This window comes from Podarcis tiliguerta (assembly GCF_965153285.1).
Source record: "Podarcis tiliguerta genome assembly, chromosome: 10".
Taxonomy (NCBI): Eukaryota; Metazoa; Chordata; class Lepidosauria; order Squamata; family Lacertidae; genus Podarcis; species Podarcis tiliguerta.
Window position 1 is genome coordinate 31,219,676 of NC_139543.1, and position 22,441 is coordinate 31,242,116.

At 45.2% G+C, this 22,441-nt stretch overlaps 1 protein-coding gene across 2 annotated transcripts in view; it reads right to left on the reverse strand.

Annotated features, from left to right (window-relative positions):
* PTPRR (protein tyrosine phosphatase receptor type R) overlaps positions 1-11,785 on the reverse strand; it is a 103,026-nt gene extending 91,241 nt beyond the window's left edge. The window contains exon 1 of one of the 2 annotated variants that reach the window (XM_083399734.1): positions 11,609-11,785. In XM_083399734.1, coding sequence (XP_083255860.1) covers positions 11,609-11,669 — 61 coding nt within the window. In that variant the 5' untranslated portion in view covers positions 11,670-11,785. Of the gene's footprint in view, positions 1-1,682; positions 1,789-11,608 lie in introns of those variants that run through there. The other variant, XM_083399735.1, reaches the window with a different exon arrangement.
* Between the last annotated feature and the right edge of the window lie 10,656 nt (positions 11,786-22,441).

Here is a 22,441-nt window from a genome sequence, read left to right on the forward strand (position 1 = left end):
AACAAGGAGTGCTAACTTTTGTTTCTGAAACTACAGGTTCCCATGCCCTTTCTTCAACAGTGGGGAAAAAAGACAGCTGGTGGGGCAGCTGAGTGGGGCTGCTTTCCTCTCCCACCTTTCAAACACCGTTCAGCACCAGGAGGAGGAAGAGGGCTACTTATAGCTCCTTCTATAAGTAAGGAGCTTGGCAGGTGCAGCCATGGCAGCAGAGCCATTTCAATGCTCCTGCAGCTGTGTCCGCACCATGCCAGGCTCACTGCTGCCTTTCCCCTCCCTCCCAAATTGGCTGCAATTTTATAGGAGCATACAGTTTCCATGTTAAACACTGGAAAAGCATGAACCTGTGGTCAACTTCCTTATTGCTGTCTTTGTGCAGAGTGTGTTCTAGTGTTTATCTTACACGTGGCATGAGGCGAAGCATGTCTACTCAGAAGAAAGTCCAGCTGAGTTCAAATGACCATGCATTAAAGTGGTGCTTCAGGTTAAGAACAGTTTCAGGTGAAGAACGGACCTCCGGAACGAATTAAGTACTTAACCCAAGGTATCACTGTACTCAGCCTGACCACATAACTTGTATTCTTAAACTCTACACAGAAAGCGTACATGCATCCAGCTTTGGACTATTATGGACTTGGGTTTGGAAATTCATAGATTTCAACTGACTTCAAAGAAGAGATTCTGTGCTTCATGATGATGTTGTTCTCTATATTCCTTCAGCATCCCATGTACCTGATTAACCATTCCAGCTACCATTTTTAATCTTACAAGTATGAGTCAGCCACGACTGCACCTAATGATCAGGGGTCCCTTTACTCTTTACCTTTATGTGTGCACTGATGATAATCATTATCACATCACCTGTTCCACAGGTGGGGAAGCTTTGGGCCTCTAGATGTTGCTGAACTACAGTTCCCTTCATCCCAGGCCATTTTCCATGCTTGTTGGGGGTGGTGGTAATGGGAGTTACAGTTCAGCAATATCTACAGGGCCAAAAGTTCGGTTCACCTGGCCTACTCTTATGGTTTAAAACAGGGGCTGGAAACCTGTGACCCTCCACATGTTGCTAGACTGAAACTCCCATAATCCCTGAGCATTTTTACCATGCCTGCTGGGAGTTGGAGTCTATCAGCATTCAGAGGGCCACAGGTCTTCCACCCCTAGTTAAAAAGAGACATGGATAGAAGAAGTCATTTATTTACAGTGTTTTTATTCAGTCTTATTCAGGGAACCTAACCATTAAAGCAATCAATTAAAACAACAGTCATCAATAGCAAAATATACTGAGTAAATTAAAAGCATTAAAAAAAGAAGTCTTAAAAACCACAGAAACCCAGAGCCGGGAAGGGTAAAAAACAACCCTATTATAATAATCGCTATTAATCCTAAATAAATACAAATACATCTTCAGTTGGTGCCAAAAAGATAACAAACCTGGTGCCACTTGGAGGACTGAATTCTAAAGCCTACTTAGAGTTACGTCTGCTTGCAATATTTTGCTGATAATTGAAGGCAGAGGAAGCAGTGCGAGTATAAAGAATGTGTTCTCCCCGTCTCAAACCCCATAAGTAAACGCACATATCTGATTCCATGGACAACTCTACTAAAAACTGCTTAGACAAATAGCTTGCTTTAATTATATCCCTTTTCCCAATTAAACAAACCAAAGCATAGAACATATTTACCCAAAGGATGCTTTCAAATGATGTTCAATGTCCAACTGAGTACAGAGCCATCTGGAGCTAGCATCCCTGGCATCTGTAATATCTGCTTAACAAATCCATCTCAAATGACCAGGAGGTCACATGCCAGTTGCGACAGACTCATTGCCTGCATTTCCCCTCCCCTAAATCCATTGCATCCAGAGCAAAGCTCTTCCTTGATTTTGCATATTTTAACATGCATTAAAAATATACTTTGTGAAATAATTAAATACTGCTCGGTACACTTTTAAGCAAAAATCTGACAGGCTAGAAGTCACTGAGAATAAATCACCCATGTGTGTTTAACTCATGACCAAGGCAGCATTTTAGGGCTCAAAACTATAGAGATGACTTCTGACTATAGAGATGTATTTCACAATCAACTTTTAGGTGAAGTGGAAATCTGATATTGTGGGCAATTGGATTTCTGTGGTACACTCATGTGAATTAAGAGTTGATGGATTGGTCCCTAATGTATTCACAATCCTGACTCACTCATACACAGAATATTGATTCATTTAATGTTGCGCAAAACTTGGACATTTTCCAGAAGGTGCCTTTTTCCATCGTCCCTGAGATTCCATTGAACAGAATGGATAATCTCACTTTGGAAGGAATGAATTTGGGATTATTTTCATGCATCCAAGGCTGTGTTCATGTGTTAGATATTCCGGAGCGTCTGCCTTCTGCATTAACCACACTTGTTTTTGAATATAAATTTATTTTTTGCTTGTTCTTCACATGGCATTAAGTAAAATCAATGAAGCTATCGGAAGTACCATTTACTCCTATATGTAAAAAGGTAAAGGTACCCCTGCCCGTACGGGCCAGTCTTGACAGACTCTAGGGTTGTGCGCCCATCTCACTCAAGAGGCCGGGGGCCAGCGCTGTCCGAAGACACTTCCGGGTCACGTGGCCAGCGTGACAACGCTGCTCTGGCGAGCCAGAGCCGCACACGGAAATGCCGTTTACCATCCCGCTAGTAAGCGGTCCCTATTTATCTACTTGCACCCGAGAGTGGTTTCGAACTGCTAGGTTGGCAGACGCTGGGACCGAACAACGGGAGCGCACCCTGCCGCGGGGATTTGAACCGCCGACCTTTCGATCGGCAAGCCCTAGGTGCTGAGGCTTTAACCCACAGCGCCACCCGCGTCCCTATAGCGCCACTCCTATATGTACCATCCCATTAAAGGTAAAGGTAAAGGGAGTCCTGACCATTAGGTCCAGTCGTGACCAACTCTGGGGTTGCGGCGCTCATCTCGTTTTATTGGCCGAGGGAGCCGGCATACCGCTTCCAGGTCATGTGGCCAGCATGACTAACCCGCTTCTGGCGAACCAGAGCAGCGCATGGAAACACCATTTACCTTCCCGCCGGAGCGGTACCTATTTATCTACCTGCACTTTGATGTGCTTTCGAACTGCTAGGTTGGCAGGAGCAGGGACCGAGCAACGGGAGCTCACCCCGTCGCAGGGATACGAACCGCTGACCTTCTGATCGGCAAGTCCTAGGCTTTGTGGTTTAACCCACAGCGTCATCCCCATCCCATTAGCAATGTACAAAGCTGCTTTATACTGAATCAGACCATTGGTCCATCTACTTGAGTAGATGGACCACACTGACTGGGAGCAGCTTTCTCAACTTTCATGTACAATGGGAAGAAATCTCCAAATATATCCCATTTCATCACTCTTCTCAGTTGACAGATAAAGATTTCCTTAGGATCATACTAAGATCTGCAGGACACGTGGAACCCAGGCCTCCTCAATCTCAGTCTGAAATCTCTGTCTGCTGGATTACAGTGGTGCTGACAGGCTATGGTCTGAAGACACATAAAGCTAGCACCTTGCTGATGCTAATCAGGTCTGGGTTTGGGTCAATGCCCTGATGGGCAACTGCTGAGGAACCTTGAGTTTCACAACAGAACAAAGGCAGGGTAGAAATGTCAGGAAATCAATCAATGTGACTTGCACCATGCAGTGCTCATTTGATTGCTTTACCATGTGCATAAAGGCAGATTTCAACGTGCCACTGTATTGGTTTCCAACAGGGGTATGGTGGCAGCATAATAAAACATAGGTATGCTTTGAAACAACAACAGCACTATGCAACCACTCCATAACATTTCTAAAGTGAGATTGAGTCCACTCAGCCCATATATTACCACACAAATCCTCGATTGGTCAGAATCTTCTCTACCAATATTCTTCCATCCTACAGATTTGAAGATATTTTTCAATGTAATAACACATACACCCCCCCCTCAATGCAGAACCACCAAGCTATTTCTATGATTCCTCCTAGCATAGATTACGTCCTAATAAAAGTTCAGCAGGGAACCTTCTGCAGCAGAACAAATTTAAGGGATAATGGCTGGAAAGTGTTTAAATTAATTAATGCCGTGAAGCAGAATTCTAAACACGTTTCAAAGCAGAGTCGGCTACGCTCATTCTAAATATTCTTTTCATATGCATAGTAGACTTGCAATGTACATAGCAGCGCAAGTCCTCCTCCCCCCTAAAATAATTCGGCACTTGGAAATTGCATTCCCGTAGAATGTAGTTGGCTCACACTGAGCAGTCCACCTCCGTGGTGACAAGCTCTTCTCTCAAGATAATACATTTGGTTCTTCTCTGCTTCAGTTTAGGCACAGCTCCTGGAGCATGGCATGTAGGCAATATGAAGATCAGCCTTCATCAAGCAGGCACTCTCCAGGCATTGTTGGACTACAGCTCCCATCAGGCCCCAGCCAGCATGGCCAACAGTCGAGGATGGTGGGAGCTGGAGTCCTGCAACATCTGGAAGGCACCAGGATGATAAAGACTGATTAAGAAGGTGCATTTTTTTACGGCTTCTCATGCAGCTCAGGGATGGTGAACCTGCATCTCACAAACACCTTGATGTTTCTGGACTCCTGGCATTTCTGATTACGTTCGCTGGGGCCAATAGGAATTGGAGTCCAATAACATTTGGAGAACCACAGATTCCCCATCCCTGCTTTAGTTAAACCAGAAAGGGTCAGTAGAGCATATGCCAGGCATAGGCAAACTCGGCCCTCCAGATGTTTGGGGACTACAACTCCCATCATCCCTAGCTAATAGGACCAGTGGTCAGGGATGATAGGAGTTGTAGTTCCAAAACACCTGGAGGGCCAAGTTTGCCTATGCCTGGCATATGCTCTATTGCGCGGGGACTCCCTGGTCCTTAATGGAGTAACTGTGCCCCTGAAGGACCAGGTGTGCAGCCTGGTAGTCATTTTAGATTCACTGCTGTCCATGGAGGCACAGGTCAATTCTGTGTCTACCAGATCCATCTGGTATGCTGAGCCCTACCTGCCCACAGACAGTCTCTCCAGAGTGGTGCATGCTCTAGTTAGCTCCTGCTTGGACTACTGCAATGTGCTCTACATGGGGCTACCTTTGAAGGTGACTTGGAAACTACAACTAATCCAGAATGTGGAAGCTAGACTGGTGACAGGGAGTAACCCCCGGGACCATAAAACACCGGTCCAAAAGAATCTTCACTGGCTCCCAGTACGTTTCTGAGCACAATTCAAAGTGTTGGTGCTGACCTTTAAAGTCCCAAATGACCTCAGCCCAGTATACCTGAAGGAGCATCTCCACCCCCGGGACACTGAGGTCCTTCTCTGAGAGTCTCCTGGTAGTTCCCTCAGTGCGAGAAGTGAAGTTACAGGGAGCCAGACAGAGGGCCTTCTCAATAGTGGCACCCTCCCTGCATAATGCCCTCTCATCAGATGTCAAGGAAATAAAGAGCTACACAACTTTTAGAAGACATCTGAAGGCAGCCCTGTATCGGGATGCTTTTAATATTTGATGATTTACCATGTTTTTATACGTACTATACGCTGCCCAGAGTGGCTGGGGAAACCCAGGCAGATGAGCAGGGTATCAATAATAAAATTATTATGATTATTAAAAGGTCACAGATTCAATCCATCCATTTCCTGATAATGCTGGAAAGACTGCTTTCTGAAAGCCAGGAGAGCAACTTTCAGTCAGTACCAACCACCCTGAGCCAGATGAACCACTGGCCTGAATCCATATAAGGTGGTTTCCTATGTTCCAAACCTATCTGAGCCTACTTGGGTTTTTAGATCTTCAGCAGACACTTTTCTCTGTCCTGTCACCCTCACCACACATTTGGTGAGGATATGTGAGAAGGTCTTGTCGACTGTGATTCCCAGATTGTGAAACTCCCTTCCATGGGAGTCCAGGCTGGCCCCCTCTCTGGTTTTCTTTCACCAGCAAGCAATTGCTTTTTTGTTCAGAAGGGTCTTTGGCCACTAACTGGCTGTTGTGACAAGATCCTTTAATGGAGGGTGTTGTACATTTTCTTCTCCTCTTGTGCTTTTGGATGCTTTCAACTTGTTTTGATTCAGTGTTGGTTTTAATATGCTACCATTTGTTTTGTGTTTTTAAGATTCCTAGCTGTTCTATGCATGTTCTTAGCTGCATCTGTTTTTTATTCTTGTTGTGAACTGCCTTGGGTCCTGCACCGATTAAAATATAGGATATAAAATAAAGTAAACTAAAACAAATCGTTGTTGGCTAGTGCTGTGCTGAAACCTGTCCCCCCAATTTCTAAAAGTTATCTTCACCTGTGAAAGAGCCTTCTACCTCACTTGCAGGTTGGGTGGAGTATTGGGCTTGCTTTATTCCTGTGAGGTCAATGTAGGTAGTGTGGGTGTTTTTTCATCTTGTAAAACATTTCTTCAGGGTTCTGCAGCCTACAGAGTTGCCTGTGCTTCCTTTTCTGGGGAGGAAAATAACTCAAGGGAGGAGTTCTCATGATGTATTCCCCTGGGTTTTGATTGAAGCATGGGAAGTAGGGAGGGTGGCTGCTGAGCCCCTAAGATCGGTTCACTCAGTGGCGTAGCGTGGGTTGTCAGCACCCGGGGCAAGGCAAGTAATTTGCGCCCCCTAACCCGTGGATTTGCGTCCCCCTAACCCGTGGATTTGCGCCTCCTAACCCTAACCCCCAGATGTTGCGCCCGGTACGGCCGGCACCCCCTGCACCCCCCACGCTATGCCACTGGGTTCACTCACTGGTTTTGTTTTTAAGGGAAGTGCTTCCTTTATTTATTTCTGTGCTAGTTTCTTTAAAAGCAAACTGACTAAACAACAACAATGCACAGCTTTCAGGCACATGGTAGGCAGGGTGCTTGAACTTATGAAAAGCCTCAGCTAGGACAACATAGAGTTTTCTGGTAGCATGGCCATCTGAGGAAAGGTCATAGCCCAGTCAGTGGCAGACAATCTGCTTCTCATGCAAAAGGTCCCAGGTTCAATTCCTGTCTGAACTCTGAAGAACTGCTGTCAGTCAGTGTCAACAATTCTGAGCCAGATGGACCAACAGCCTGGCTTCATATAAGGCAGCTTCCTCTGTCCCAAGTGTGCAGAACTTGTGGATTTGTAGAATGAAAGGACACTCACAAGCATCCTTTGGCCATGCCAGAGGTAAGGTAAGTCCTGAATTCCACTCATGAGACTTTTGCAGAAATTTGTGGTAGAATGGCTGAAAAATTCAGGATAATTTGTCAGCATAGCATTATTGTCGAGAGCTTTAATGTGACCCGATAGATTTGTTTTAGAGGCTTACATAAAGATCTTCTGAATCAATCATCTCCTAGTGGTGGTGACCAAGTTCTGATGCTGAACAAAACTACCCAAAACCTTCCCCAAATGTCCAGGATTCAGTAAAGGACAGGGACAGATCTGCCCTATAGATGTGATTCATTGGCTGCAATCCAGCAGTTACGCAGCTTATGCCAATTCATTTTAATGAGCTGAATGGCACTCATAACCTTTAAATAAATACTCTAATGTAAATAAATACTCCAAGGTAGGTGTTTGGCACAGTACTTGATATATCTACCAGTCTTAGATATCATTACTGCCTTCCTTAAGATCCAGCTGGTGGCGGAGATCAATGCAGGGGCAGAGGGCAGGGGCGGGACGGGACCCCACCAGCTAATCAGTGCTGGAGGGAGGCATGGCCAAAGGAGATTTAAACCACAGCACAGCTGGGGGCCGTCCTCTCGCACCCAAAGCTCAGTCACTTTGTTTCAATCAGCTTTCTTCTATTGCTGTTGCAATAAACCAAACTAAATGGTTCTTGGATCTCTCCCATACAACAACAACAACAGGAATCAAACTTCTGGCCAATGGCATCCTGGAGCTCATCTAATCAAAGCCCACAAACCTATTTTCCTTCCTAACTTAGTGAACGCTAGAGATTTTTAAAATGTGTTGCTTATTGTTAACTCCACACTGAAAAAGCCTCCGCTTGTACCACAGAATGGGAGCCATACTGAGAACCAGAGATGTTTCAGCCACATCTCACAGAGGGGATATAATGAGAGACTCACAGCAGCGCTAAGTGCAATGCAGCTGATGGCTATAGATGGAAACCACCATGTATAATTCATAACTGTAGTCCATGATTAGATGAATTTCACAATCTTGTTGGCCAGATTCCTCCTTTGCTGTATGCAAGAGATCCAGGAATCGTAGTTAGGTGTATCACAAGAGCAATATGGGGAAGCCCATCAAAATTTGTGTACATAATTTCAAGCCATGCATCAGGGAGGTACAGTTTTAGACAGCACGCGAGGGCTCTCTGGAGTGAAAATTACTCCATTAAAAATAATAATCCTCTCACTTAGAAAACCAGAATGTCTTGGAGAAGGCTAAGCTAGAACTCTTCCCTGACACCAAGTATTTTATGTGCAAAGCTGTTGTTGTTTTTAATAGAGAAGCATTATGAGTGCAGCTTAGACACAGGCTTACTTCCACCATGAGAACTAAAAGACACAGGATCATAGAACTGGAAGGGACTGCAAGGGTCATGTAGTCTAACCCTCTGCAATGCATGGGGCTTGAACCCATGACCTTGGAATTAAGAGTCTCATGCTCTACCAATCCTTTGCCTAGTGGGATGTGATCCTAAACCCATTTACTTGTGGCTTACTCTAGCTAGATGGCTTATAGGGCATGACCTTAAGCACAAGACTTCATTTTTAAGAATACTGATTCATGAAATAAGATTCAAATGAAATAAATAGGACTGGGTTTCCATTGGAGTGGGCTGCACAGATCCAATCCTAAGCAAATCAAATGGCTCTTCGATTGTTACGTCTACACACTCAAAGTACGTAGATGTGCTTGTCCATGAGGAGGTGCGACTGCCCATTAAAACACACCTCCATGCCCATGTATTCAGCAGACCACCAAAAAGGGCAACCTATGTGCCTATAAGCAGAGCCTATTCACCTGATGTAAAGTTCCTGACGGTGGGGAGAGCCTACACACAGGCTCTCCTTTCCTATAGTCCAGGCATGTTCAACTCCCAAGAGACTGTGATCTACTCCCACTAAAAAAAAAAAAGTGGCAGTGATCTACCTACCCTCTTCTGGATTGAGCTTCAGGGGTCTTATTCTAAATATTAGCTTCCAATTTGATCTCCAAAGTAATTTTAGCCATTACATTTTATTTAAAAATAAAGGACAATAGTCAGCTAAGTTTTACTCAGAGTAGACCCACTGAAATTAATAGACTTAGTCATATGCTGTCATTTCAATGGGTCTACTCCGAGTAAACTTTAGGTGACTACCATCCAAAGACATGCAAGTTTAGAATGTCCCAGCCATGGCGGAAGATCAGTTGAGGGGCATAAAAAAGGGACTTTCTCTGTGGCCACACTTAAACTCTGGAAGTATTTGCCCTGTGAGGCTCAGTTGGCACCTTCTCTTATGCCAGAGGGCAAAAACCATCTCCTTTGGTAGGCTTTAGGTTTATCTGATCCACAATTTGTATTATACGCTGCACCAGTCTCTGTTTCCACTATATTGTAGCTCTGAAATATTTTGCATTGTATAGTTGGTTTTAGGGTGCAACGTTGCAGTCCCCAAGAGTACATCCCAGGGGCCAGAGGTTATTGTGGAGGGAAAGGTCCACCTGTGAAGATGGAGGTCCACAGGTGGAAGCCCTTCAGGGGCAAACCATCCATACGAATGCAGAGATACAGAGAGCGCTCAGGGCCTTAAGGGTTCTCACTGAACAGTCTTATAATATGTACTCAGATGTAAGTTTCACTGTTGTTCAGTGGAACTTACTCCCAGGTAAGTAGATACAGGCTTGCAGCCTCCATCATCCAACACTAACTAGATACAATTAGAGATTATAAAAATGTTGCATTAAACTAGCAGGAGTGAGAGACGGTACATCATTCCAGTATTAGACAGATGACTCAAAACTGCAATCCTAAAGGAGTTATTCCCATTGAATGCAACAGTATTTGCTTCTGAAAAGGCATGTTAAACACCTGAGTTTTATGCAATACCTGAGTTTTATGCAACAAAATGTGACCAGCTGGGGGAGGGATGCCCAACTCCAAATCAGTGTGAGGCTGTGATTAGTAAGGTATTGAGTCCGCAAGATTTTTCTTTCTTCGATTTTTCCAAACAAACCCCTTGGGCAACTAACATCTCCCCACCACACCACCACCACCAAACTGTAGCCATGTAAGACCACTCAGACAAACTGGGAGGGAAGCTCCTTAGCAGACGACATCCATTTTCATTGCAGGAAGAACTTAACAGCAATGTTTGCTGAAATGAGGTGATGCTGTGGTTTTATTAACAGAGAGTTATCTTTAAGTAATGGTCCTTCTGGTTTAAAACGAGGACATTGCACTTTAAATGACGGGGATCAGTAGCCCAAGACGATTGCGATATTCTTTGAACCATCTTTCTCTTTCTGTGCAGAAATTCAAGCATATAATAACTAGTCTAAAACCGATGGCCAAGATTGAAAAGGTGTTCACGGAGCGGGGCTGTAATGCTTTAATTGCAGCGTTTTCCCGAAGGCGGCAAAGCTTTTGCTAGGTAAGCAGAGAGGGGATTTATTATCCCCGCTGTACGGCTATTGCACAAGAGAGAGCTGTCGCAGCAGGATTTCACCTTTCCTAAAATGCTACTTCCACATCCCAGCACGCATTTAAAGCGCAGCCTCCATCATGCTACAATAATGACTTGTGCGATCGCCCCTGCAAACAAACAAACCAAAAACGTGCACAGGCATAAACCTCTAGTCCTTCGATCTCTTGTTACCTGGAAGGGCAGCAGCTGAGCGTTTGCAATGCTGTGTTGTTTTGAACTACCGTATTTCTTATTAACAGAGCTCAGGACAGCGGGGACCGTATGATTGCAAGATGTAGAATTGTCTGGCCCGGTTCCCCGCTGCTTCGCATTTCTAGGTATTTCGGCTTGTCGCTGACCCTGGTGCTGAAACCCGAAAATATGCACTGTACACAGACGGACAGAGGCGCCCACAGCAGACAACACCGACAGAAAACAGCCCCACCCGCTCTCCCCAAACTGCTCCTGTCTGGGCAGAAAACAGACACTTTTCCCGAACAAAAGAGGGATCTTCAGCTTTCGAGAGAAGCAGCTCCGGGCTGCTGGGGGAGAGCTCGAGGCGAATCTAGCCCAGATTACGGCGGGGCTAAGACACGTCGCCGGAGCTGCAAACCAGATGGTCTGCCTCTGCTAAAGCGAACAAGCTATTGCTCCAAATCCACCCTTTGGAACGCGCAAAAGCAAATGACCCACAAAAACGCGCAGATGAACAGCGGGGAGGATCCAACGCCTCTTTGCTCGTTTTTCAGCCCCAAACCCTTCCTGGGACGCCAATAAAGGATGGTGGCCCCGCACCCAAGGAGGGGGACCATCCAACAGGTGGTTTAATGGCCCCGATTCTCCCTCCCTCCCTCTCTCGCTCTCAAGGTGCCCGGGCGCTCAGAGAGACCCCTTCCAACCCTCCTAGCCCAAGCCTCGGCTGCTCTGCACGCCATCCTAGCACGGCCAGATTGGGTCCTCTTGCGTGTTTACCTGCAGCCTGGAGCTGGAGCAAGAGGCACGCCACGGGCAGGCAGGCTGCTGTGGTCCACATGGTGCGCGCCTGCGGCTGGGAGAGCGCCGATCTCCGCCTCGCTCGCTCTGGCCGCGCTCGGGGTTTTGCTTCCCATCAGGTTTTCCTCCTTCCTGGTTAATGAGCACGCTGGGGGAAACGGCGCGTGCGCAGCTGCGGCGAGCCTGGAGACGGCCCTCTTCGGCCGCCCGAGCCGGCTGCCAGCGGAAGGGGCTGCCCGGAGGGGCGCTTGGATGATGGCAGGCAGGCATCCAAGTGGATAGGCTCGGGGAGCTGGGAGGAGAGGGGGCATCCCTGGGTCTGGAAAGGCAGTTGAGGACAGGGAGGAAGGAGCAATGGAAGAGCCTAGAGAACAGCTCTCTCAGTCAGCTGCCACAGCTGAAGGGACCGCGAGGGTCATCCAGCCCAACCCCTTGCAATGTGGAGGGATCTTATGGGACTCAAAGCCACGACCTTGAGATTTAGAGCCTCATGCTTACCCACTGAGCTATTCCACCACCCCTTATTTTCACCCATCCAGCCACCTTACATACTGTGATACACAGGCAGTTGGGTTAACTCTCTACCCAGTGACCACCATATTTTCCCACTCTGCCTCCGACTCCATAAAAACTGTTTCAGCCAGCTGAGCCAGCCCCACCATGAGGCAAAGTGAGAGGGCCATGTTGCAGCCACCTCAGACAGTTAAATTTGAGTGCCATGAAAGTTCAGCATATTACTACTTTACATGTAATATTATATAAAGGGGGAGAGAGGCATGTGCGGGATTTTTCTGCTTCAGTCTGTCTGTCGGTCAGGTGCATTTGTTAGAAACCACTGGCTGCTGCAGAAATGAAGTACAGTGGTACCTTGGGTTACATACACTTCAGGTTAAATATGCTTCAGGTTACAGACTCCGCTAACCCAGATATAGTACCTCGGGTTAAGAACTTTGCTTCAGGATTAGAACAGAAATTGTGCTCCGGTGGTGCAGCAAGAGGCCCCATTAGCTGAAGTGGTGCTTCAGGTTAAAAACAGTTTCAGGTTAAGAACGGACCTCCGGAACGAATTAAGTACTTAACCCGAGGTACCACTGTACGGTACATTTTAGCAGAGGTGGTCATCAGCACATGGCTCCCCATGTGGTAAAATTATATTTTGTCTGAGCTGTTGGGCTGCTAAGGCAAACATAGCAAATGTGTCGTGCATTTATTCCCATCCATGAACAAATAACAGATTTCTCCGTATAATTCAGAAAGGAGATGCTGGAGAATTTCTGACTGAATTTGACTGAGTGTGCCAACATCAGAAGTAGTGGTTAAAGTGTTGTACTAGGAGCTGGGAGATCGGGGTTCATAGCCATGTTAAGTCTGGAAGCTCACTGGGTGACATTTTGGGCCAGTTGTTATATCTCAGCCTAACCTACGTCACAAGGTTTTTGTGAAGATAAAATTTGGGGATTGAGGACCATGTATGCCATCAGGAGATCCTGCGAGGAAAAGTGGCATATAAATGGAGCATCACCAGCATCATTTTCACCTTGACTAGGAGGGAGGGAATGTGTGCTAATTGCACAGTCAACCCATATCAAATGTGTTTTAAGAGTCACATGTGAGTGCACACACACACACACACACACACAGTTGTTAGAGACATGCATAATAGCACATGCTCACTGATGGCAGGGAAGGGCTACTGCAAGACTTGCCACAGGTCCACCAGGTCCAGCACCTTTCTAGTTGCGCCCAACTCAAACTGGGTTTTGCATCTCACCTGTGTTGCCATCTCTTGTGCCAATTCCCACGCCTTCCCCAGTCAATAAACAACAACAACCTTAACTTGGGGAAAGGAGAGGCAATTACAGACAGCAGAGTCAGTCTTCACTTTCAGAAAGCCCCATAATTCCTTTCCTCATCCATAAATGACATGCAGAGCATCATTTCCAAGATTCCAAGACTACTGAGAAAGAAATTGCTTGTTGCTTCAAAGAGAGAGAGAGAGAGAGAGAGAGAGAGAGAAGAGAAGAATTTCGTTCCTCTTCTTCTTCTTCTTCAAAAAAAAAAAAAAGAAGAAGAAATCAGAGCAGCTGACAACATAAAATAAAATCCAGTTTGCAACATTAAAATCATACCTTCAAAGGATAAAAACAAAAACGACAACATTTATTTATTTATTTATTTGACACATTTCTAGTCTGCACTTTTAACACATGGTGTTAAATCCAGGTAAAATACAAAGCTAAAAAATCTTTTTAATGAAAACAATAGAGCAGCAGATGGGGGGACGACAACGACAACAACAATTTTAGTTCAAAACCAGAAAAGGATACAAACAACAACTGACCTAAAAATGTTTAATGTCAGGGGTAGCTGGGTCAGGAAGTAAGGAACCCCACAGGGTTGGCATCCCGATTGAAAAAGTCCTGCTCCGTATTTTGTCCACAAGATAGCAGGCATCTATAAGGAAATGTGCAACATTTACAGCCAAGAAAAGGCCTTGTGCGGCTTTGTTTGGAAGGGAGTAGTCTGCTGATATCTCCTCCTCATATCCCAAAGTAGAACGTTGTTGGTTATTGTTTATTATTTAGAGACCTTCAAAGTCCTCAGATCAAGCACACTGCTCAGTATATGACTCTTGTGGCTACAGAGCCTTTGAGATGTGCCTACCCACTTTTTGCTTAAATACCTCCGGTGGAGAAGTTCCTTATAATGCTGGGCCCCAAACCTTGCCATTTCCCCCCATTTGTTCTAGTTTTGCCCTCTAAAGCAAGTCTAAAGAGAGCAGGTCTGCTTAATCTTCTATGTGACAGCACTTCAGACCCTTGAAGAGATGCCTCATGCCTCCCCTTAATTTCTCTCCTCCAAGATAAACATACCCAGGACTTCTCAACCATTCTTCGTGAGACTTGGGCCTCATCTGCACTATACATTTAAAGTGGTATCATACCACTTTAAACCATCGTGGCTTCCTGCAAAGAATCCTGGGAAGTGTGGTTGTTAATGGCGCTAGGAGATGTTAGAATACCCCTGTTCCCCTCACAGAGCTACAGTTTCCAGAGGGGTTAACAATCATTCCCTCTTCCCAAGGATGGGGAACCTGTGACCTTCTATATGTTGTTGGAATTCATTAGTATGGCTGGTAGTCAGGGCTGATGAGAGCCCAACAACAATAGGGGGAGCTACAAGTTGCTTGTCCCATATTTACTCTACCTGGCAACACCCTCCAAGGCCTCAGGGAGAGGTTTTTTCTCACTGAACGATATCTGATGCTTTTTACTAGCCTTGGGTCTTCTGCATTCAAGACATAAGGTATGGCCCCTCACCTATTTAAGATATTAGTAACTGAGAAGGATAATTACCCTTTTAAATGTTAAATATCTGATAAGAGCAGCATCTTAAAGAGCAGGTTTTATTAATGCTAGTCAATGCACCATATTTTTAAAAAAGAATATTTTCCTCAGTTATGTTCAACTCCTCTTCCTCCACTCCATAATTTGAAACCTATTCGCTTACTGCAGTGGTTTTTAAAAAAACAACACAAAAAACTTATGTCAAGATAAGCAGAAGCAGATGAGATAATTTCAAACTGGATTTGAAAGCTGTTGTCTGAGAAACACTTTGCAATGGTCTGTGGGAACCTGCCTGGTTAAATTCGTGCCCACTCAGTTCCTTGTTCGCCTCAGTTAAATAACGTTCAAAGCTGTGTGACATACATTCGTTATGACTTTTTCGTATGTTCAACCACAAAGTTAACATTTGGTTGCCCATGGGAAAGAGAGTGGGCCACATACCAAAGGGCTGTCTAAATTCTCGTAAAATGTGCTTAATGTATGCATCTACATAATAAAGGACACCTGACATATGGTTTACAAATAAAGGATAGAAGTGCTAAATCTCTCCAGGAAACCACACCACAGACTTAAAACTGGTTTAACAATTCTTTCCCTATAGCAAAGCTAGGGCTAGAGATCTCAGCATATTGCAGTTCCCAGAATGCTTTGTCAAGAAGCCATGGCGGTCAGAACTGTCTTAGCTCTGATGGTTGTGCCCATACAATTGTATGTCCCCAAAGTAAGGAAGTCACAAGTGATTCGATTTATTAGACTTGTATATTGCTTTATACAAAAAAAGTCTCAACACTAGAAGAAGAAGAGTTTGGATTTGATATCACTACCCAAAGGAGTCTCAAAGCAGCTAACATTCTCCTTTCCCTTCCTCCCCCACAACAAACACTCTGTGACGTGTGTGGGGCTGAGAGACTTCAGAGAAGTGTGACTGGCCCAAGGTCACCCAGCAGCTGCATGTGGAGGAGCAGGGAAGTGAACCCGGTTCCCCAGATTACGAGTCTACCTCTCTTAACCACTACACCACACTGGCTCTATAGAATACAATGGGGAAAATATTAAATGGCACAATGGTGGTACAATAACAATTGTGGAAAATGCACGCAACATAGTGACCTGGCTCACCTGTCATACTGAGCCAAATCATGTTCCTGCAGAGGAGCTCACAGCTGCTTTGCCCCCTCCCTCCCTCCTTTTTGCTACCACACTAAGCTAAGCCAAAGTTAGGCTCAACATGTCATCTGACCCTTGGCTCATGGTTAAGCTCTCTCCAGATGTGCATTGAGCTGTCACCAAGGCCTGCTCTTGATTTACCATGTGTGGTTAGTCTGGGAGAGACTTAGATCACGAGCTCAGATTTGGACAACATGCTAAACCAATCCTTGACTCGACTCAGTGTGGTGCAACAGTACAAAGGACCTGGGAGCAGCAAGGCTTCTTTCCAAGAGGTGCCCACTCATATGTTCATGCTAAACCATGGTTTGGCTTTGTGTGCCATGTGAACCAAGCCACTATTACAATAATATCATGAGCAGTGGCGTAGCATGGGGGGTGCAGGGGGGCCCAGCCGCACCGGGCGCAACATCTGGGGGGGGGGCGCTCGCACTCGCAGCTCTCTGCCCCTACCTGGCTCACTCTCTCTCTCTCACTGCAGTGCTGGCTGTGCGAATCCGATCTGAGCCGCCGGGTCGCCACCCACTGTGGAGGGGAGGGTGCCACGCATGCGGTGCGTTGCGGAGAGAGAGAGCGAGGGACTATCTGGGGGAGGGACAGTGCAGCGGGGGGGGGGAGCACAGATTACTTGTCTTGCCCCGGGTTAGGGGGCGCAAATTACTTGCCTTGCCCTGGGTGCTGACAACCCACGCTACGCCACTGATCATGAGAGCTCCCCACATGTGCAGGAGGATAAAAACTGCCACTGAAATGATAGTGAAGTTGGTTCCACACACGCCTTGCTGTGAAGTGTGTTGCAACAAGGGAAGTGGGTGGGATCTCAATCTTGTGAGATTTCAGTTGGAAGACTTAAAGAGGAGTTTCTGCTCTCCAGTATTGCTGCTGATCTCCTTGCCTCGTGTGCCTTCATTGTCCTATTAGCTGTGGTGCTTTATCACCAGGGATATTACTTTCTCACAGTATCAAACCTGAGAAACTCGTGGGTTGGATTATGGTGGGTTAGTGTCTTTACTGCATCGCAGGAGTAAACTCCATATCTGATGTGTCTGGTTTCCCTAGCAACTGAGCATATTAAAGTTGTCTTCCCAACTAGAATTTACTTCAGTCTCCTAACTCAACGCAGCAGTTTACCTTTCTCTTGGTAATAGAGATAATCCAAAATTATAGGTCTTCTGTTATTTTCTTTAAACTGTTTGGAGAAAGGGTGGCTGGTCTTGATGAGTGGGTTCTAAGAACCTAGGACAACAAGGAAGACATGTGAAGATACATATTTTTTTCCACCTGCAAGTTGAAAACAGCGACATTTTCTGAGACCCTGAGCAACAGATTGATAGAGATAAGTGCATTTAGGAATCTGTCTGGTGATGATTTTGCCAGTAATGGTGTCATCCTATGCATGTTTGAGAAGTAAGCATCACTGAGTTCAATGGGACTCCCTCTTGAAAGTGCATAGTTGATTGCAACCTAAATGTGGTTTTTGGGACTATATTTAACCATGATAGGAAAACAGAATCTGTATTCAGAGGTAGTATACCTCCAAATACCTTATGTTAGAAACAAACTAGTGGGTAGGACTTCTGTCTTCATCTCCTCCTTGTCTGTTTCTCATAGCGTTCTATGGGAAACATAGTATGTGAACATTATCCACATTGTACATGCTAGGAACTAGAGTTTACCTCTCACTGAGCTACAGTTCAAATTGTTTCATCATCTTCATCATTACAAACAAAAAACCCATCCTGCCATCTTGGTACATATATATTGACCTTGAATTACTAGTTATCTTGGAAAGCAAACACCTAGGGGTCTGTTTCTTGAAAGCAATTTTCAGGAGTTTTACTGGTTGCAGTGATGCCTGTTTCCAGTAAGTGGCAGTAAAAGATTCATGCTCAAGTCTGTGCCGTCATGAAATCCTTCAGAAAGTTGAAGGAGGGGAAAGCAGAAGTATGGCATGGACAAAGTATCTTTGCCTCTATTTGGCGCTTTTTCCCTAGAGTGAACAACCTGCTTGGAGTCAGTATGACACAAGAAAGGGCATCATAGAAGGCTTAGAGGACACACCAGTTAGGAAGCTTGACAAGCACGTCAATTGTCTCTCTCCAACAAGAACAGAACAGTCACAGGAAACTCCAGACTGTTCGGAATACAGATACAACTAATGCCAGTACCAACCAGCTACTAAACTGTGTGATGACATTATCCACACAGATGACCGGCCATCTTCAAATCTCAACCTAAAGCGCTTTAAAGAGGTGTGCTAACACTGGTGGTGATGGTGATCCTGTACTCTGATTTTATGTACCTGTCCAAGGATTTGACCCCAAGTGCAGCTAGTCCAAACCTAGCCCTCTTATTTGCTTCCCCTCACTGGCTCTCCAAGTTCTCCAGTTATGGACCAATCCACACTATACATTTAAAGCATGTGGTGTCCCCTGAAGAACCCTGGGAGCTGTAGTTTGTTAAGGGTACTGGGAATTAATCTACAGTTCCCAGAATTCTTTGGGGGGAGTCATGTGCTTTAAAAGTGTGTTGCATAGCTGTCAATTTACAGATTTGAAAATAAGGGACCAGCAGCCTTGAAAATAAGGGACCAGCAGCCAAAATAAGAGACCTGCAGCCTCACCTGTTCCAGGCACTCCAGTCTTCCTGTCCTCCTGCAGTCTGGACAAACTCATGCTGGTAGCTTCGAGAACACTGCCCAACCAACTTTGTAACCAGAGGTTCAACTGAATAGAATCTGAATCACATGCACCACAAGGCCTATGCAGCCTCAACTTAAGATGACTCCCCGGCCTGGCTTTGCACTGCAAAGTTTGCAGCAGCACATGCAACAAAATGGCGTCCAGCATTCAAAAAACCCCTCAGCTTGCATTAACTAGCCACACACACACAGCCTTCCCCCCCCCCCAGATCTCCTTTTCTTTCCCCCCACCATGTGCCCCCGCTCCAGACAGGCCTTTTCGCTAGCAAGGGTGAGTGGGCCGTCAATGACGTGTCCATCCGATTCTGATCCGAGCACTCAGCACAGTATGTTCAACTTCTGAGCCCCTCTGAGCCAAAGGCAGAAAGCCCAGCCAGCAGCCAAACGAAGCCTCAAGGAAAACCACCATCACCTCTCCACTGGGAAGCGCTGAGCAAAGGTGAGTCCCCAGGGAACATAGCTGATTTGATCAGCACAAGGCATGCAAGCTCTACCCCCCAGTCGTTCTTAGACTTCTTATTGGGTGAGCAACACAGCCAAGCAACACAGTTGGAGCCTCCCTCCTCCCTGGCCGGCAGGGAGGGAGGGAGAGGAGCTGCTTCCTTTGAAATTTAAGGGACATCATTTAAGGGACATTTAAGGGACATCCATCAATAAGGGACAGCAGCGGGACATGGCGCTGGAATAAGGGACTGTCCCTTCAAATAAGGGATACTTGACAGCTATGGTGTGTTGGGTGTGCTTTAAATACGTGTGGATCTGCCGCATCTTTCACTGAGTATCAGTTTAATTCCATTACGAAAGGCATAAATATCAATCTTATTATTCTTTAAAATAAGCTGGGTATAAATAGGACAAAGATTAATGTGTATGCCAAGATGGAGTTGCTTGTTGCAATTTAGCTCATTTGATTTTCAGTGGAAACTAGTCTTAAGTGCTCCCATTACTGGGATTTTCTTCCATTCCGTCTAAATATGTTGACTACACAATTTCACAAGATTTCTTCTTGGAAAGTACAGATTTGGTCAGCTGCGAGGATGACTTAGAATGACAGCATAGCAGCCAGAGGGTGAGCACTTTCCAACATGTCAACTTCAATGCTATTCTGGGATTTCTGGGATTGTTCATGACAGTTTTTTGATCAAATGGTTGCGTAGGAGAACTACACAGTGTACTTAAATCCTGGAAATATGAATTGGACAAGATAATATGAACACCGCATGCATTAATGGACTGGGGAAAATGGCTGCTGATTTCTACCTTATAACAGTTGCATTCTGAAGTTGCTTTGGGGTCACAGAGGTAATTTCTCTGTATAATGACAATTATATCTGTGTGGATAATGTCATTATGCTGCTTATTACATATTTTGTCAAGAACATATACTCTCAATGAGTTCTTAGTCTTTCTCATTAATGTAGAAAAAACACATGGAAGGTGGATCAATCTAAGACAGTCTTAGTTCTTGCTTTTTTCAGATTGCATTGCTACATCAGAGAAAATGTAATATTGGATTCCAGACATTCATTAACCTTCTTTGTTAATATATGTCTTCTGCGGTGGAATGCCACCTTACACAGACTCATACATCACTGAAACAAAAAGCGTTGACTATCAACAGAGAGCAGTTTCCCCCTTTGGTAAGTGTTTGGCAAAACATGTTCATTGTTCTCTCCCGAAAGTTGGACATAAGATTCTTTAAGGTGGCATCGGCCAACTGATGGCAATTAACATGATTAATTGGTCTCTCCAGATTCTCAGGCAGTTCTCTAAGAGTGCCAACAAGCATTCAGGCAGAGGCGATCCAGTCAGCAGAGTGTACTTAGACTTTCAAAACTATTTCAACAAAGTACCTCACCAAAGACTCCTGAGTTAGCTTAGCAGTCATGGAGAGGTTCTCTTCTGGGTAAGGAACTGGTTAAGTAGCAGGAATCAGGGAGTTTACATTGAATTGTATTCAACATTTTACTGCCCATTCCCTCAGTTTGGAGAAATCCTTTTTGGTGCTCTTTGTAATCTCTTTTCGTTTTAATGGCCCCGAACAATTTAGCATTGTCAGCAAACCTGGCCACGTCACTGCCTACTCCTAACTCTAGATCAAGTTAAAAAGCACAGGTTCAAATTCTGATTCTTGGGGTGGACTCCACTTTCTTCTTCTCTCCATCTAGAGAACCATCCATTTATTCCTACTGTTTGCTTGCTGCAGCTTAACCAATTTCTGACCTCTCTTCCTATTCTTTGACTACTAAGTTTACTCAGGAGTCTGCGGTGAGGTATTTTGTTGAAAGTCAAAGTACTCCGTGGGCAACCTTCCGGGAGCCACATGGCAGTTGTTGGCGGGACCAGAGGCAAAAGTAGGTGGAGCAATTAATGTACATTTTCCCTTTGTACAGGTGCCTAAGTTTCTACAAATACTCACACATCCTTCTCTGTCCTGCATCCAGGCAAGCAAAAAGCATTACCAGAATTCAACGAAGCTTTCCAGTCAGGGGAAAACATTCATGGAGGTTAGCAAGCTGTGCCAGTAGGGGTGTGTGGCAGTGAAGGAGTGTTACCAGGGGGGAGTCCTGAGGCCCAGACAGAGAGGCATTGAAAACCACATTTGACCCCCCAGGCCTGAGGTTCTCCACCCTGAAACAGACCCTTACCTGGATCCCAGATGGCTCTTATGTTCTCTGCATCTCTGATTTGCAGGAAAAGCATGACTGACTTTTGTCAGGGAGTGGATACAAAAATATAGACGCTGTACTTTTTATATGGAGAATGAGACATATGTCCACATTTTTATTCTTGGCACAAACAAGCTGACATTTTCTGGCAGGTGTGAAGGCTGCAGCATTCAAGGAAGCAATGCACACATCTTTAAAATGACAGCTTCCAAGCTCTCCAGTTTGCAAAAAAAGCTGACAGTTGGCAGATATCTTTGTAACTTGCCAAAATCCAAACAGATCCCCTGTGAAACATTTCATTTTTTGGGGGGAAGGGGAATGACAGATCCTGGCCTTAATGCCTCATGGATTACTGGAGTAAACACTGTCCAAACTTTATAGCAGCCTTCTTGTTCTTCTTAATGAAAGCCAAGAAGAATCCTGAAATAATTCATAATGAAGAATGAGATTTTTAATCCTCTATTTCAGCTCAAGGCAACTGGGAGCTCCTTCTCCAAAACAACAACAAAAAACCCTCTAGCTTTCAAAACTGCAAAGAGCTGTTGTTCCTAGGAGCTAGAGAAGGAAGTACAGAAACTGCTGGCAGTTTAGGTCAGATAAACTGATCCTGGTTACATATTGATAACGTCAACAGTTTATCTTCCTCTGCCACATAGAAAATCTTGAATTGGTCAGCAAGTGCTGGTGTGCTGCTTGATGCAATGTTATATGTTCTTGGGAAACTCTTTAGTAAAACAGGACTCTTGAACGTTGTGTTTGCATGGTCTACTTCAGAAGGTCCAATGCAAGAGAACAGAGTGCACCTCTTTAGTCAAAAACAGCGTGATCCTGAAAGTCCTTGAGACCCATCATGCTTCTTTGTCCTCATCCACAGAAATTCGCCAGCACATCTGTATTACAGAAGGATGTTTGGCATCATGCACACAGC